Source organism: Perognathus longimembris, chromosome 4 (assembly GCF_023159225.1).
Source record: "Perognathus longimembris pacificus isolate PPM17 chromosome 4, ASM2315922v1, whole genome shotgun sequence".
Lineage (NCBI taxonomy): Eukaryota > Metazoa > Chordata > Mammalia > Rodentia > Heteromyidae > Perognathus > Perognathus longimembris.
In genome coordinates, this window is record NC_063164.1 from 56,374,193 (window position 1) to 56,393,594 (window position 19,402).

Genomic DNA, 19,402 nt, shown 5'->3' on the forward strand with positions numbered 1-19,402 from the left:
GTACCAAAATTCTTAAAAAGCTATTAAGACATGACATGAGATTGGGCCACATGTTTGGCATCTTCCTATTTAATAATTTCTTGGCTTAAAAGTTTATATAAGTTATGTACTGTTTTTCTAATCTTAAATATTCTTTCATAATTTGATTGTTTCAGGGTTGAAGAATTCATGAATTGCTAACAAATTTTCTCTGGATAAAGTTAGAGTAATAACATTTCATTCAATAGTTGATGAGTAATTTTATTTGAACAGCTTGATTACCCTGATTGGTAAAGCAATAGTCACTATTAAAACAATGAAATGAACATCACATACACACACACACACACACACACACACACACACACACACCACACACTACCCTTGCCACAGCTATCGGGTCTATAAAATGCTTCTTAAGTGGTGTTTTCCCATTATCTAATACTAGGGAATTGTTTTCTAAGTGAGTTAGACAGAAGACATCAGTTAGACCAGTGACTTTCCAAAATTTAAACTACAGTGCAATATCTGATGTGTCATTTTTTTTTGTTTTTTGTTTTAATTTTTAATTTATATTTATTATCTTTATGTAGTTGTACAAATGGATTTCAGTTTAACTTATCAGTTTGTGAACCATCTCACTAATCTCATCTAAATTCTTTCTGAACTATATGTAGCATAAATAAAGCAAACTGACTCTGTTAGTTCCTTTGTGTGATTATAACACAATACTTGAAACTGAAATTTATGATGAACATAGTTCATTGGCTTGTAGTTCTAGAGGATAGGGAATCCAAAAAGGAGGAGTTATACCCTAGACAGGCCTCTCGTTGCATCATTGCAAAGCAAGATAAGACAGTAAGAAACTCCTAAACTGAAGTTTAATAATGGTTTGGGACCCACCAGTGAAGGTATAGCTTTGACAGTCTAATTACCACATAAAAATCTCACCTCTTACTGCAATAATGGAAATTAAATTTCAAGATTAGTTTGGAAGAGATCATTATTCAACTAATAAGACTGACTAAAATGGCTGTAGAATGCATTCTTTTCATGATATTTTATGTTAAAGAACAATTGGACACTACAAAAAAGAAACAAGTGAATACAAATGATACTGTACACTGAAAACCCTACTTGATCTTTGACAATGTCAGTGAACTTGCAAGAATGTTACTGATGTTTTATTTTCTGATGACATATGTCCACATATTTTTATCCCCTTTGTCCCAATTTCTGATGTGCAAATTATGTAACATTCACATTTTCTACTAAACTTATTAGTTTACACTATCATCAGTAATATCAATAATTGCAAGAACAATAGCAATCTTCTAATGAATGTTTTTGGCACATGAAATCTTTAGGGATTCTACATAGGCTTCAAGCCTTCAGAAGTTCAAGGTAAGAACTAGAGGAAAAATAGAAATGTTATCAGGAACAATCACAAGATGATCTGTGCCATTTTGTTCTGATAAGCTCTGGTTCTTCAAAACATAATTCCAAGTTGAATTCTTTTTTCTTTTTATTTGCTCCATCACTTTAATGAAAGACTCCCTTTCATTAGTGAACATCTCTTTCTCTTGTTTGGCCTTCTTCTTTTCTTTCTTTTTTTTCTCAGTTTCTTTTCATAGTCTGTATTATGTTGTGCTATTTGGCTACATTCAAATTTTTCACCTACTGTGGTTACAGAAAATTTCTCCCCTTGCATGTTCTTAAAATTACAGATGACTCATTAGTATCATGGGAAGAAATATCCTCTTGACAATGTGGCAGATTACTGGAAATAGAATGAGGTATTTTAAATCTGGAATGAAAATAGATGTTTGTTAATTATGGAATATGGAAATGTATTCACTTAAAACTGTACTTTGTCCTTGGTTGTCTCTGGGACATTTTAAAAATGTGTTCTATTAGTTGTCTTAAAAAGATCTACAATCCCTATTTTGGAACTGCATGAAAAATCCTGTGTGAGGAGCTTCAAAATCAAACCTGGTTGCCATTGCTACAGGAATTTTTTAGTGGTTGTTCTCTTTTTATTTTATGTTTTGGGATTGAGATGGATGAGGTTTTCCTTACAAAATAAATTTAATAGGTAATCTGAAAACAGGTAGTAGTGAAATGATTATGACTCCCTGGGTTGGCATAAAGACCATTTCTGATTAACAGTTCCTTGTATATCATCAACTCCTCTAGAAAATGAGGCACCAAGCTGTCACTTACATCAAGGTCATTGAAGGTACCTTCTAAGACATTTTTCTCCCCATTCATTATTTCTTCTTTACCCTGCAGTCTCAATACACCTCAATCTCAGTCTCAGAAACAGTGCCATGGTGAACATTTTGGAAGATAAAATACAGTATAGCTTTATGGATATCTATTAGGTTAATAAAAGCCTCTTTAAATGAAAGTGGTCAAAACCCAACAGAAACTATTTTGGGGGAGAAAGAAAAGGAAGACATTGTATGGAGTGAATTTGGTTTACATACTAAAAGAGTCAGTACTTAAAATGACACCACTTGGGCAGTCCTTTTCTAGTTTTGCCTTTGCCTTCACTCACAAGATGACAGAAATAGCCACCAGTAGCCCAAGGCTACCCTCCTAAAGCCTAGTAACCCCCCAAAAAGAGTTTTCTTTCTAGGTTCAGGCAAAAGTTGAGAATTTATTATCATTAGATCTCTTCATACCAATGACTATGCTCAGGATATATGTCTTTAGTCCAGATCAGAATCACGAGATGACCCCAGCTAAAAATTCACTTCCATCCAAGGCGCATCCATAGCAAGAGTAGATGATTTTCTCTAAAATGAAGAGACTAGGGTCTGTTGGAGAAGAAAAGTTTTACTAGGCAATTAAAAGCAGTCACTGTCGGCCCAATATACTAAGAATGCAGACATTTACAATTCTTATTTAATGCACATGGTTTTCAAAGATAGCCCTTAACTTTATTAAAGACAAGCAATTGCCTGTGATCATGAAGCTATTATAAGAGGCTGAGTTTCAAGGCTGATGTTCTTCTTTCAGGTTGTATTGTTATATCAAGAGTTACACAGTACAAGTCAGTGATAGAATGCTACTAAACCTGAAACTGCTCCCATGCCTCTCTATTCCTACTATTTTGCAAGCCCAAAGTCTCATGTCATGGGCTGCTAGTGTCTTTGACTGTTCACTTCACCAATCAAGCATTCCCTGTCTTTGTGAAATTAAAATCTTAGGGACTTGGTGGTCGGGATCAACTTATAAAAGGATTTTAAATGTTCCTTTCCCATCAGATTCTGACAAGGCTCTGAGCTACTTTTTCCCAAAGAGAATCAGCTCAGGAAACCTGAATGCTGTACTCCTGTAAATAATTGACATTTAAATTTGGATGTGAGGACTCAAAAGGGAGCAAAACAGAAATCTGTTGGGAAAAGAAGCACCATATAAGATGAAATGTAAGTGGGGAATGATGGATAGAAAGAGAATCTAATAATGATCAATTTTCAAATAGGAGAAAATAATAAGAAAATATTTTTTTAGATACAAAGTATGAGGAAAAGGTCTTGAACCTGAAAATTCAAAAGTGAAAACTGGTGCTGCTTTGAAATGTTCTTCACTATGTCTATTAAATATGCAGAGATACATCTTAAAGATTTTTTAAAGTATAATAAAATATTTATTAGATATTCACGGTGGGAAATATAAGGGAAATTAATCCATATATAGATAAACCTTTATAGATGTATTTTAATTCTTATCTTCATTTGATAGTTTAAAAATTGCTAAGGGGGCTGGGAATATGGCCTAGTGGCAAGAGTACTTGCCTCCTACACATGAAGCCCTGGGTTCGATTCCCCAGCACCACATATATGGAAAACGGCCAGAAAGGGCGCTGTGGCTCAGGTGGCAGAGTGCTGGCCTTGAGCGGGAAGAAGCCAGGGACGGTGCTCAGGCCCTGAGTCCAAGGCCCAGGACTGGCAAAAAAAAAAAAAAAAAAAAAAAATTGCTAAGGACACAGACATATGCTATTTTGTCTTATCCTTAAGACAAGCCTAATGCTGGTATTAACATAGCCCTCCCCACTGAGATGCGGATATGAATATTGTCCACATTTCTTACACAGCACATTTGTAATAAAATTGGAACTCCAGTTTTTCCTCTTGCCTCAAAGAAAAATTAACAAAGCATATCATCGTATATCATATTTACAATATGTACTACTCATACAGGGTTGAAAATGCTTTACCTCTCCGTGTTAGAACTCTGTGGATGCTGTTTCTGATTTAGTTGTGCTCAAGTAAAAGTCAAGTCATCAAAAGCCTTGAGTGATGAGAATATAGAAAGTTCCTTCCACAGGATTTTCTCTCCACCTGCCTAATTCCCTACCTATTCCACCCACCTAAAGTCAGATATAGCAATTTTACAAAATCTTGAAAACAATGAGACATGTGAAAGGTTAAGCCCATACTCTTGTTTGTATGGAATAATGAAATAGACTTTAAATTGTTAATTTTTACAGCATTTATAAATCATGAGATAACACACATACACAGATACACACACACACAAACACACAATCATCCATGGTTAGGGCTTTTCTTAGACTGTCAGATGTGGTATCAGTGACTTACATGGCAAAAAAATGGGCAGATATCTACTGCCCCTCCCCTCAGTCTCTGTGCCCATTTTACTTTGTAGATCATGGTTTGAAAACTATACTCTTAAATTGATGAATGATGAATACTGAGGTGTCATGGATTACAGATAAGCAAGTAAGATGAGTTGTTCTCTGGACTTACTATCTCTAGTCTAAATAGGAAAACTGAGTGAGACCACAAGAGAACAATACTAAATATCACATGATCACTTCAAAGTCATGTAAAGAATCTGTGGTGAGCCCAAGTAGGAAGGAAACTTTACCTAAGGAGCCAAGATATAACAAATGAGGAAGTAAAGTATTTCAAGAGCTCTCACTAGGAAAAAAATAGAATTATATTCCATAGCCTGATCCGAAATAAGGGGTGTTTCCAGTGATGTGTACTAATAGGAATCTTTTGACCCATGCTGTACTTCATACTGAAACATTTTTTTATTTTTTTGCCAGTACTGAGGCTTGAACTCAGGACCTGAGCATTGTCCCTGGCTTCCTTTTGCTCAAGGCTAGTTCTTGACCACTTGAGCCACAGTGCCACTTCTAGCTTTTACTGGTTATGTGGTGCTATGGAATCAAACCCAGGGCTTCATGCATGCTATGCAAGCACTCTGCTGCTAAGCTACATTCCCAGCCCTGAAAATTTCAGTGTCGCTCTCATTCTGCTCCTCCCTACTACAATCCCCAAATCACTTGCATAGACATAGGAAATGTGGAGCCCACCTCGATGCAGAAACTAGAGCCAAATTTCCTCCCTGACTTCTAAGGCTGTAACAAGGATGCGTGCTTAAAGGTTAACCTCATGTAGAATTGATGCCATTTTCAAAGTGTTAGTATCTTATGTGTACTAATAATGTTTTAAGTGCCATTAATTCAGAATTATGCCTCATTCAAAGTTACACAGAATTGAGGATGCACCTTAGGAGCACAACACTTGCTTCACATTTAAAAAGCTTCAGGTTCAAGGCTTAATCCTCAGGGAATTACATAGACTTTGGGATAAGTGGAAAATATATATTCACTTTCCACCTTATAGGAAAGTACATTTACATTTCAAAGTGATTAACTTTCAAAGACTTTTGGGGGGAGGGAAAACTAGTGCAGTAGGTGAAAAATTACCTGTATTTTAAACTTTGAAGCAAAAGAATAAACACAAACACTAGTAAATGTGACTTTTTTTATTCATCAGCATACATCACTTTCCTAGGGTACTTCTTGCCTGTATCTGTAAACTTAGTTCTAGTGCAGGTATACAAAATAAATCTTAAGTCATCTTCTGACAAAGTTGTAAATTAAACAACATTAGAGTTTATTTTTCAACTCTGTATTAAATGATATGGTATCTAAATTAAAATCGATACTATACATAAATGTATATTTACAGATGTGTGTATATATGTATATGAAAAATGTGCCTTATTCAATGCTCATCCTGGATAATGCTTATAAACAAATCTGTTTTATCAGTAGGTACAGTGATAGGGAAAGATGGCTAGGTTGCCCCAAAAACATCTTCATAAATAATAACTTCTACTAGAATGTTATAGTTGTTTTCTTATTGACTATGCAGTTAGGTACAGAGAAAGAATTTCATTCATGTATACAATATAATCATTGATTGTTTGGGAAGTTATTCACAATTTCTTTTGAAAAATAATTGCCAGCTGACAAAAACAGATTCACAGCTCTGCAGTTATAGAATCATCTAAGTTATTTACATTTTCAACTGTGCAAAATATAAGGTATCAAAATCTGACTCATTGAGTTAGTTGCAAACTTTTTGTCATCTAAGTCAATTTGATCCCTTTCTCGATTGAGATAATGAAATTACATAAATGTAAACTGCAAAGTCTCACTGGTATCAGGCAACAGAGCTGAGTTTTGCTAATCATCTTGTCTGAACAAGACATTCTATTTCAGACTCTGCCATTTTAACACAAGGTAAATCAACACAGCTTTTCCAAATGTTGGTTTTTAAATCATTAAACAATTAATTGCCAGGGATGCTTATTCTTGCCCTTCAATCTGTAGTGCAGGGAGCCTGTAGAGGCTCCAATTCCTTCCTTATTATCTCTGTGCATCACTAGCTCCACTTCAAAATTAGCTTACAATATGATTTGAAATGAGGAGAATCTTATTTGAAGAGTTTGCATTCTCTATTCTAGTTTCCAGTATTCCCATCAGGTTTTCTGGGAGCAATGAGGTAACAAGTAGTATAGGATGGAGAAGTGGACTGTATTCAGTTCTGAGTTAGCTCATGTTTGCTCTGTGTTCTTGAATGCTTGAATTCCCTAAAACAAAGGCATCGACATTGCACAAGTGAGTCTGTCCACTTTTTCTGATGATTTCACTGTGTCATTTAGGGACAGAAAAACTGAATGAATCTGAGAAAAAAAAAGGAGATGAAATCAACAGGTGATTGTGCCCCTTGTAAGAACAGCTGAATCTCTATCCTCACCCCAAAAATAAACTTTTGGCACAATTTTCTGAATATCCAAATTCACACTCAGAGATGATAAAGAGAATTTCTTCAGAGGTTAGAATGAGAGCACTGCTTCTCTCACTACTGTGAAGATGAAAATACAGTGAAATTAATTCTCAAAATCTTCAGTGAAACTGACACACAAAAACTAAAAAAAAAACCCACTCATTTAAAAAAATTATGGTTAGATTCAACAGACGAACCTTTTGTTGAATTGCATTCCAAACTTCCAAACACAGACTGTCTCAATATTTTTATTTATCTTGATGTAGAAGTAATTTGCAGAGCAGAACTGGTTAGAGGATTACATTTTCCCCACACCTTCGAGGTCATCTACCTATATCTTTAACAGGATAGAAGGTTCCATTTTCAAGCTGCAAGTCAGTAAATGTTTTGAGATTACTCTTTTGAAGGCAGATCGGAAAAAATAAATGGTAAATGTATTAACAACCTGAAGACACAATGTAAGGAATGAACTGGCAAAGATGCTTCAAAGAAACACTGTATAAAATGTCAGGCAAGGTGGCAGAGCTATAAGCATCGCTATTACAGAAAGGGGGAAACGGGAGGACTGAGAGTTGTATGCCCACCATTTATTTACCTAGCATCAAGACCCTGTCTTCAATCCAAAACAAGTGCAAAGGTCTAAATGATAAGATATAGTTTGCTAGCCATAATGGGCTCTGTGCAGTTATATATCTTAAGGCTAAATCACATGGCTTTTGCAAAATGGATGAATTCCTATTTTAAAAGCTGTACTGGGGGCCCTGGATTGTAGATTCTCAGTCCCACCAAAAACAGCAACAATGAAAATCTTAAACTTTACCTTCCTCAATTTGTTTCACAGAGAAAACAATTATCTGGAACCTCTGATTCTGAGTATGATAATTGTCTTAAGAATAGCCAAGTCCTTGGTGCATTATTATAAAATAACCCTTAATTTGTTTGTCTACCCACTGCTGGTTTCTATCAACTAACTTTTTGGAATGCAATTCCTTTCACATCCATGGATCCTTGAGCTTCTCCTCTATGTAAAGAAAGCACATGAGTGAAGACAGCCAACTGGGATTAGAACTCAATGTGTCAGCTAACTCAGAAATCCGTATACAGAATTTACCACTCCTGGTAAAAGATCCTCTCTAGGGAGCTCAGCCTCCAGAAATCAATTATTGGAATATGTCCATCTAAGTAAGGCAAGAGTGAGTTTGATGGTGATTGCTTTTATTTTCTCTTTTCAATAAAGTGATAATGTTTATTTTATAAGTATAAATGGTAAAAGAATAATTTAAAAAATAACCTTGGTGCTGTTGAATGATTTCACAATCTTCAAAAATAATGTTCAAGTGATTTAACTTAGGAAAGTTGAAATCATTATAAATGGAATGTAGCATTTTAAGATTTTTGTACATGAAAATGAAATGTCCACTCAAGTTCATTTCACTCAGACATTGAAAATATTAAGAAAATAAACTCTCTTGGCTAAATGCCTATAGTACAATAAAATTTCAGGTAAGTATCAGCTAAGAAGAATGTAGTATCACTGGATTTTCTTTATGGTTGATCTGAAAAGTTGTATCTGTCTTGGTTTCTTGTGCAACATCGGAATTAATCATTATAACACCGACAAAGTAAACAGTAGAGTTTAAATGGTTTATGCTTTCATGCTTCTGTTTTGTGTTCCTATCTTGCAGACTTTTATAGTATTGAATAAAGGGAAGGCCATCTTCCGGTTCAGTGCCACCTCTGCCCTGTACATTTTAACTCCCTTCAACCCTCTTAGAAAAATAGCTATTAAGATTTTGGTACATTCATATCCTTTTTAAGTGGATAATATTGACTCTTTTCATATAATCTGTGCTTGGTAGCTAAATATAAAACTGAGAAAAGTCTGTATTCTATTGTCCACCTCTTTGGTCATAAACATGTTATTCTTGAAGTTGATTGATCGCATAGATGTCACTTCAACTTAAAAAGTCCTTATTATATATTATATGTGTTTTTATACATGTATGTATATAGGGGTATATTTCTGAAACATGCTTGTGGCTCTTACAAATCTCTTATTATAATTATGCTTCGTATCTTCGTATAAAGACATGTAGAACTTTCAGTGAAAAGGGATAAAATATCAAAGAGACACACTTTCAAAAGTCAAAGTTATTCATGACTATGATATACAGCACTTTACTGTTACTTTAAAATAATCTGGGAAGCTTTTCCTTTCCCTAGTAGAATGTCAAGAGACTTCAGCCAGCATTGAGCTAATTTTTTTTTAATTTCTATGACTTTTGTAAAAGAAATATGAGAATACTGGCTAAATTTAAAACTTTTGTCACTGAATTTTGACTTTACATTGCAAAAGTGGTTGCTTAGTAAAGACTTTGGAACCTAAAAAAATTAAGGTTATATTTCCAAAGGTAATAGGTTATTTGGCATGTGAGTCCTGTTGTTAAAAGGCTTGTTCAATTATACTCATATTATACTCATAAATTCATATTTATCAGTAGAATTTACTGTGATTTTTGTGGTTTGGGTAAAAACAAATACAGACACGTTATTATAAACTCAAACTACTTTTTTAATGCTAAAATGAAAAATGATGAACTTGCTAAAAATCCAAGTGGTAGAATACTTACCTAAAAAGCTTAGAGCCTAGAGTTATATTTCCAACACTGAATAAAAAGTAAGTAAATAAACAAGAATAAAATAAATTTAAACGTTATAATGTAAAATGCTGGTCAATCTCTAATAAAAAATCCTAAAGCTTATTCTAGTTTTAAGCTAATTACAAGAGTTGCCTTAGTTGTAGCAGTGTTTTTAACTAAAAAGATCTGAAACATGAATCATGTGATCAGAATTTTTGCCAGCAAGTTTCCCTATCTTAGTTTATATTTCTAGTGCCACCTTGTGGTCATTGGTAGAAATTTTCTTTTTTTGCTGAATGGAAAATTTTTATTTGGGAAATCAACTCTAGTAGGGCTATTACAAGACCTGAAGGCAGAAACTTGTGTTCCAGAATTCTGAGTCAGGTTATCTCATTTACCCTTTATTTCTCTTATTTCTAAAATGTAATGGTAAGGCTAACTGGCTTTTTAAAGTCACTTTCAGCAACATAATTCTGTCTTCATTTCTTCAAGCTAACACTTAAAGGTATAGTTTCTTATATTGAAAGCACTGCTCTATTCTTATCTTACTAACTTTAGCTACACACCAACATGATGAAATGTAATTGCTTATTAGATCCATTATAAATGTATGGGAAGATATAGAGAGAAACGAATGGCAGAAAGGATAATAAAGTTGAATTTTATTTTATTTTTTTAAGTTGAATTTTAATTATAGTCCAATTATGTTCAATCTTCAAAATTATTAACAGTGCTGCTGGTGCTTGAATGTGTTCAGTCAAAATAGTGCAACATCAGATAGCAGCATGTTGTATTGGTCTATAAATCGTTGTCATGCATTCAATTACATTGGATAATGTGTTGAAGACATTTCATTTTTACAGATATGTGCTCTTCTTCAATCACTTAATATTTTCCGGAATTCATTCAAACTAACAGTTCTTGCTCAAAAATGTCATAGTTCCAGTTGTCACAAACACAGTCTCTACACCATCATTCTCTGTGAGGTAACTGTATTGGTTTAATAACAGTTGGAAAAGCAATACCCTTTATTGATACAATATCTTTGCATGTGCTATCTCACTTAATCAAAACTACTACTCTATGAAAGTGACTTTATTATCCAGCTTTTTACAGATGAAGAAAATGGAATTTAAAATGATTAGACAAATTTCTCTGTCTAAGGTGTTTCAATGTGAGTTTTATATATTATTTGGATTTTCTTTTGTGTGTTCCTTAACTATAACCTACATTATTCAGCATGTTAATTATGTGCACTATTTTGACAAACTGTGTGTTTATGACAATGAGTAACCCTCCAGATTGGACAAAGAATGTAGAGTAAGTACAATTTATATTTTAAATATTTAAGCATATAAAAATGTTATCATATACACATATGCATATTATTTTGAAACTATGTCTTTGTATCATTAAAATAGCTTGAAGGACATGTTTCATAGTCATTATTAGAGATACAATAATGCAGCAACAAGGCAATACTGGCCCTCAGGTTTGCTGGTGTTAGCTCTAATACCACCTTTCAACTGTCCCTATTTGGGACAGAAATCCATCATTCCTGTACATTCACCACTTTTCCTTTAGAATCTAAAATGGTGAAAGAAAATATGATTTAAGCAATGCAGATCAGAGTCAATATATAATGGAATTTAGTTCCAGTTACATTCCAGATTGATTCAGTGAATTAAGAATCAAAATGAGCAAGTTATGAACATCACGAACAAGCAAGGTGGAATCTCACGTGTTTTCATTCTTGTCAGGTGCTTATATTTTATGTCAGGCTTATATCAGTTTCAAATGTGATCATCAAAAACATTGGTTGAGCAAGGTGCCAGGTAGCTCACTCCTGTAATCCTATCTACTGGGGAGGCTGAAATGTGAGGAATGTGGTTCAAAGCCAACCTGGGTAGAAAAGTTTGTGAGACTCCTCTTTCCAATTTACCACCAAAGGCCAGAAGGCTCACCAAAGGCTCATAGGGTAGAGCACCCGCCTTGAGCAAAGATGTTAAAAGACAATGCCCAGGACCTGAATTTAAGTGCTAGTATTTACACACACACACACACACACACACACACACACACACACACACACATTGGCTACAAAAAAATTAATTAGCCTTGATATCCCTCAATGGACAAATTGATTAAGAAATGTGGTATAGGGGCTGGGGATATAGCCTAGTGGCAAGAGTGCCTGCCTCGGATACACGAGGCCCTAGGTTCGATTCCCCAGCACCACATATACAGAAAACGGCCAGAAGCAGCGCTGTGGCTCAAGTGGCAGAGTGCTAGCCTTGAGCAGGAAGAAGCCAGGGACAGTGCTCAGGCCCTGAGTCCAAGGCCCAGGACTGGCCAAAAAAAAAAAAAAAAGAAATGTGGTATACATTCACAATGGAATTTTACTTGTCCACTGTAAAGAATGACAATGCATCATTTACAAAGAAATGGAAGGACCTGGGGAAATAGTCAAGTGAAATAAGTCAGGCCCAGAGAGGGAGAGAATGCATGATTCATCCCAAGTGTGGAAGCTAGAATTAATTTTTAAACAAATACTTAAATACTTCAGGGAGTTTTGCAAGTGTACACAAGTGTATTAACTGAATACGATAGATTCAGCTAAAACTGAAAAAGATGTAATTCCTTAGGAAGGTTCACAGTCCAAGTAAATAAACACTAGGAAATGAGTGCTTGAAAATAGGAAGTGTAGTCAAAGGGGTGGGGTGGTAGACAAATGAAGAGAGAAAGGAGAGGAGAATGCAATCATAAAATGCAATCCATATCCTACAAAATTTTTAAAAATTGAGGGAAAGAGTGGGGCTTGGGGAGATGGGAGAGAATAATAAAAGGAGTAAAAATGATCAAGATACATTGCATTCATAAATTACTTTGTTGAATGGCTACTCTTTTGCACAACTAAAGATAATAAAAATATACTTTAAAAGTTCCAAAATTTCAAGATCTTGGAACTTAATATTTCAGGAGACTGAGGCTTCATTAACAGAACTGAAGGTCTGACTGACATTTTCAGAAATTGAAAGTATTACTGATGATATTAATGGACTGTTTCTGAGACAACTTTTAGAACTGAATCAATTTGGGAATATTTACTGTGGCCCTGGAGCTACCTGCTCAGACCACATAAGACTCAATTCCTGTGATTTCATAGTTACTATGTGATTTTTCCAGAACCTCTATCTCTGAGGCTTCCAAATTGGAGCCAATAAAAAATGGATCAGCTCTGGATATTGTAATAAATATTAGATGCACAATGATTCTGAAAGTATTGAAATTAATATGTTAGAACCTTCATGTCTTCAAGTACTCTAGTTTTGGTGATTTTGTGCATCTCTCAAACGCCAACGTCAGAATAAGAGATTCCAGTTTTGAAACATCCGAAGTTTCTGAATGTCTGTAAAGTGATATTTAAATTAAAGCTCCACTGTTAGCTTGAGGATTAGATACTTTGATTTTAATCAAGTACCTTCTCAATAACTTAGCTTATGGTAATGATAGGGGAAAAGTAACACTTGGTGATTTATCAATGTTTTCTTGTACTTAAAAAATAATTGAAATTGAGGATTTTTTTGCCTTCTGCAGGAAAATCATAGGATGCTTATGTAAGATTACAGAACTCATCAGCTAATTTTCTGTTCTTTCCAAGCCATTTCACAGAGGAAATACATTGACTCTTATGGGTTGCATACTTCTCACACCCCTATCTACATCACTGGAAAAACAATCTTTCATGTATGTGGGAGTTGAATTATAATTTTGAGCTATGGTTTGTTTCTGTGAAAACAAAAATTATTTGCTTAGCTTACATTTTCATACCCATCTAGTCAATGGGAGAAGGATAAGGAATTGATATATTCTCGAAGAATTCTGATTCTTTATCTGTTCTTTTTGGGGGTACTTATTTCTAGGTACACCTTCACAGGTATATATACTTTTGAATCCCTTATAAAAATCATTGCAAGGGGCTTCTGTTTAGAAGATTTTACTTTCCTTCGTGACCCATGGAACTGGCTTGACTTCACTGTCATTACCTTTGCGTAAGTGTCTTTTTTGAAATTTCAAAAGACTTTGGTTTTCTATTATTGCTGGTGTTTCTAAACAATAGGCTTACTTTATCAGTATAATAATATCAATATAATAATTGGGATGGTTTATGCATTTAAGCTCTGGACTTTGACTTATCACCATTAGTGTCAAAGACATTGCACTGTGACAAGGCTTTTCAGGAGATGAGACTACAATTCTCACCTAAAATATATATCTGTTAGCAAATTTCACATAGATCACTCTCTCACCACAAATACATACATATACACACACTAATGTGAAAACATAGTCATACTATGTGTCTGTGAAGAATGAATTTAAAAATTGTAGTCACAAAAATTCTCCTGGTTTGACAAATTTCCACTGGCCTTATCAAACTATATAATCTCCAAAATTCTTTAGTTTGGTTGAGTAATAGAAAATACATATCTACTAGCATGGAAAAAGCTTTGCAAATCAAGCTGTCAAGGAAAAAGAGATGTTAGATAGATTATGAATTTAATAAATTATTATTTTATCAGCAAACTGATATTTCAGCTTCAAAAGCAGACATGCTCTGCTTTTATTTCCCCTCCTGCCTATTTAATTTCTTTCTCTGCTCTTTTACTTCATCATTTTCTTCATCTCTTCCTTTGTCCTCAAACATATACAAGATATTCTTATCTCTTCTCCATACTCACTCAGTAATGTGTATAATTGCTGTGTCCCCATCCTTCTTTCTCCCACCCTAAACCTCTAGTAGCCAAATTCCCTAATAGGAGAGTCCGAACAATAATGGGAAGCCATTCAGAAATAGCCCTTCAGAAGAACAGGGAGGCTGTTGGCCAGCACACTTGCTTCCATTCTTCCTTCCAGAGCATCCTTTGTCTCATGCAAGTGAGAGTTGGTGGAGAAGAGGAAAGGTGGCTCCTGCAGACTTAGAGCTGAAAAAACTGCCAGTCTGCACTTAGTTTCATATTCTGTTAGGAAATGCCAATCCCTCATCACACTCTCTAGTCATCTCTCATTAAGGAGAGTGAGGGAAGGGGTGGATAGAGGAGAAATCAGTGAGAATGTTGAAAGAGGTGACATTGACCAAGATATTTTGTATTCATAAACTGTTTTTTTAAATGGGAACTACTTAAAGACAGGTAGGTAGGTAGGTAGGTAGGTAGGTAAGTAGATAGATAGGTAGATGGAGAGACAGATATTTTATTGGTCATAAGGCTTGAGCTCAGGGCCCGAGTTCTATCCTTGAGCTCTTCTGTTCAAGGCTAGCACTCTATCACTTTGACTCATAGCTCCACTTGCAGTTCAGACTTTCCTGCCCAGGCTAACTTTGGTATACAGCCCTCATATTTTAGCTTCCTGAGCTAAATATTAACTTATACATAAAAGACATAAGGCAATATACCTTACTATGTCTAAATTTCTGTTGGGAAATTTCATTGGCTTCCATCTCCAACTGAAACTAAAACCATAGACACAGCTAACTTACTAAAATGGTGACTACATTGCCTTCACATATGACAATAGGAATACATGCTTTTAACTGTTTGCATTTACTTAATGATATTAAACTATAACAAGAAAGTCACAGTGAAGGTTCTTATTTCTAACTTATCAATTACAATATGTATCAGGTAAAACTACTGAGTAGATCTTTTGAAAAGAGCCAAAAATGTAATATGAATCCAGCTCATGACTGAAGAGCTAAGATTTGCTTAGAGTATGCAAGCCTAGACAGTGTTTCAGCTTTTGGTCTTGAGAGCTTTGAAAAGTATTTCTGTAACTGCAGGTAAGACATGAGTAATAAAAGGCACAGGCTCCTTGTAGCTACAACTGGTCCTTGTATCTTGTCATTGTGTTTGTGTGTGAATCCCCCATTACAGATATGTGACAGAGTTTGTGGACCTGGGTAATGTCTCAGCATTGAGAACATTCAGAGTTCTCCGAGCACTGAAAACCATTTCAGTCATTCCAGGTGAGACCTAGGTTAAACACCAAGGCTGACCCATCATGCTTTTCAGCCTCAGAATTTTTGCTGAAGGTCACAGAAAATCAAAACAATACAGAAAATTGGGAATTACAGTGTTTCACAGAAAATGATTCTTACTATCTAAATACACGTTTTGTCAGCTTTGGAGTTTAACAGTTTCTTGCATGAGACACTGTAATATTCAGTTATTGCTTTCTGTCATGCCAGTTTTGTGATTCTTTCTTAGTTCGCTTTGTATGTATTCTGGCACTGAGCTTCACAACTCAGGGCTACATGCTTTGCCCTGGCTTTCTTGCTCAAGCTGGCAAGCTACTACCTGAGCCATACTACCACCCTTGTCATGTTAATTTTACTAAGGATCTGCTCCCTGTTGAATTGTATCAGTCTTTACTTTTTTACTCTTTGATGCCTTGGATCCCTATATATAAACCTTTGAAGGAACTAACAAAAGACAAGGTATAAAAATATAAAGAACAATGTAAGTCTTCATGGTAGATTTGTTTCATAATGACATTATACTTCAAATTACCTCCAGTTCTGTAGCAAAACCTTTTTTGATTATAAATACATTTGAAGACATTTCAATACATTTACTATGGTAATCTATTATAAAACTAATGCCTGACCCTGAAGAGAGTATGGGCAACTTTAATAGCAGAAAAAAGTGCAAGATGCTTTCTCCATGTAGACTTTATGAAGATCATGAACCCCTCACCATTTCCTCTCACCCTAAGAGACTGCATTTCATGATCTCTACCTTCACAGGTCTGGAGTTCATGTCCATAAGCAATACAGCTTTCCAGGGAGTGCTGCCCTCGATTCATGCTGCCAGCACCTTTCATATTATGCAAAAATTCTGTGCTTCCAGGGAACTATGTCAAGCATTATTTTTCCAGATGTATATGTCTTCATCATCATAAGTTTTTTTTCTTTCAGGACTCAAGACCATTGTGGGGGCCCTGATTCAGTCAGTAAAGAAGCTCTCCGATGTCATGATCCTCACTGTGTTCTGTCTGAGTGTGTTTGCGCTCATTGGGCTGCAGCTCTTCATGGGCAATCTGAGGAATAAATGTATACAATGGCCTCCCACCAACGCTTCACTTGAGGAACATAGCATAGAGAGGAACATTACTGTCGATTACAATGGCACACTTATAAATGAAACTGTCTTTGAGTTTGACTGGAAGTCATATATTCAAGATACAAGTGAGAATTTCTATTATGTCTCTTCTTTGCATTCCAGCATCTTTCAGTAGCAATATTTCCCAAGGAGTGCTAAAACATGATTCATTGGTAAAGGAAATGGCCTTAAAGCAAAGCATGTTAAATACATAAAATTTAGACTCCAGATGTTTACATGCAGCTATGTCTTTACTATTATGAAGTGATGAGTAACTACTACTTAGGGAAAAAGTAAAAGCAGGAAAAAGCTTTAGTTACAGGCTATAGCAAACAAATAGAATGAGTCACAGAAAATTACTTGTGATTTGGTATTTCTTGAAGTACTGACAGTTATCAGTTGTGAAGCTTGAACTCAGTACCTGGGTACAATCTTTGAGCCTCTTTGTGCTCAAGGCTAGTGCTCTACCACTTGAGCCACAGCGCCATTTCCTGTTTTCTAGTGTTTAATTGGAGATAATAGTCTCAGGGGACCTTCCTGCCTGGGGTGGTTTCAAATCATTATCCTCATATCTCACCCTCCTGAGTAGCTAGGGTTACAGGCATGAGCCACAACTAGTGCCTGGCTGATAGAATAATATTCAAAAAGACACACCACCACAGTCACATACTAATAGATCTGGAAAGTATCTTAGTGTAATATGAAGTAATTCTTCCATGCTACATAATCATATGCTAGTAAACAAACTGCACCATTGTAAATCTCTAGATTAAAGAAATGCCAAAGCAACACACAAACATGCATTAGTCACTTCATGTGATATCATTAAGTTTAGTGCTATCCACTCTTGAAATTTATTGTGCACCAATTTTTGTGTAATATCAGATACTCTAAGAATATAATTAGGGTTTTTACTCCCTAGTAAAAATTTGTTAGTTCGTATTTTTTCTTATATTCAAAGAAACCAAGAATATATTAGGTCATAGTCAACTTGAAAAAAATCTAAAATGGACTTTTAGTGGATCTCAGGATCTCAAGCCCATTATTTTAGCTTTTTTGGGGGTGGAGATCAGGGGATTATGGTCTCAGGTAACCCTGGGGGCAAAGGGGGTTTTTGAGACTCTATCTTGACCAATGGCATGGCAAAGTGGTGCACACCTGTCATTACAGGTGAAGAAGCAACATGGCTATGTGCACGCATCGGTCATCTCCGTGACACAAGGAAGCACAAATTGGAAGTTCACAACCCTAGCTGGCCCAGATAAAGTGCAAGACTCTGCCTCAAAAAATTAATGAATGTATATATACATGCATGTAGGGATATATGGGTAAATATATAAACATGCGTACACAAATGTGCATATACATATACACACATGTGTATTTATACATGCAATGTAAAAGGGCTAGCAAATCAAGTGGTAGACTGCTTAGCAAGAATGAACCCTGAGTTCAAACCCCAGTACTGCCAATATATGCATTCTTACCATTTTGTTGTAATATTATTCTTGTTAAAAAGGATTATTTGGGATCAAATGTAAATATGGACATGATAGAAAATTAAATTCATAGCATTAAAGATAAGCATTATGAGCAAAACATTATACATATAAGTTTAAATCAGTTTCAGTTTCAAAAGATTATCCATAAATCATCATAGTCCTATTACTTTTTAAAAATTTTAATTAACAGTTAAACTCTGTCTGCCAGGAACCAGTGGCTCACATCTATAACTCTAGCTACTCAGGAGGCTGAAATCTGAGGATTGGGGAAGGCTTTCCTACCTGGGCAGGAAAGTCCAAGGCACCCTTATCACCAATACAACCAAAAAAGCTGAAAGTGGGGCTATGATTCAAGTGGTAGACTTTCAGCCCTGAGTAAAAAATCACCTAGGGACAGCACCCAGGATTTTATTTCAAGCCCCAGAACCAGCAAAACAAAACAAAATAAAACAACATAAAACCTTCTGTGTCAATCTTCCTGTTTATAGAGGTCAGAATATTTAGAAAGAAAAGTAGTACTTCCTCTTATGTGGTTCTATAGTATTTTTCCTTGCAAAATCCAATGATGAGTATTTAATTCCACATGTTTCTTTTTCTCCCTTCTGTTTGCTTATTCAATGCAATATATTTTATTTAAAGGCTATTCATTTCTAAGCTATAATATGTAGAAATAATTGTGATTATGACTAATTTCTGAGAATATTAACCCTACTATAAATAAATGATAGGATAATGAGTATAATATTGTATATACACGTATATATCATAAGTATAACAGGTAACACAATGAGGGGGTTTCTTGATTTAACCATTCTAATGCAAAGCAAGTGAAAGACCAAGGAGCATTTCACAGACCTGACACATCTTGGTGTTAAAATTAAAAAGAAAATTGCTAGAAACAGGAAGATTTGAGTTAAACTAATGCTCACCTATAGTAATTATTTTCATCTTCATATTTTAACTTTAATTTATTTTAGTAGTTGATACAATTTATACATGTTTTA

At 35.1% G+C, this 19,402-nt stretch overlaps 1 protein-coding gene across 9 annotated transcripts in view; it reads left to right on the forward strand.

Moving 5' to 3' along the window:
* The window catches only part of LOC125349993 (sodium channel protein type 1 subunit alpha), a 76,030-nt gene that overhangs the window by 2,751 nt on the left and 53,877 nt on the right, over positions 1 to 19,402 (forward strand). For all 9 annotated transcript variants that reach the window (XM_048344257.1, XM_048344260.1, XM_048344261.1 and 6 more), the window contains exons 2-6: positions 8,783 to 8,901; positions 10,967 to 11,056; positions 13,660 to 13,788; positions 15,670 to 15,761; positions 16,713 to 16,982. In XM_048344257.1, coding sequence (XP_048200214.1) covers positions 8,783 to 8,901; positions 10,967 to 11,056; positions 13,660 to 13,788; positions 15,670 to 15,761; positions 16,713 to 16,982 — 700 coding nt within the window. The remainder of the gene's footprint in view (positions 1 to 8,782; positions 8,902 to 10,966; positions 11,057 to 13,659; positions 13,789 to 15,669; positions 15,762 to 16,712; positions 16,983 to 19,402) is intronic.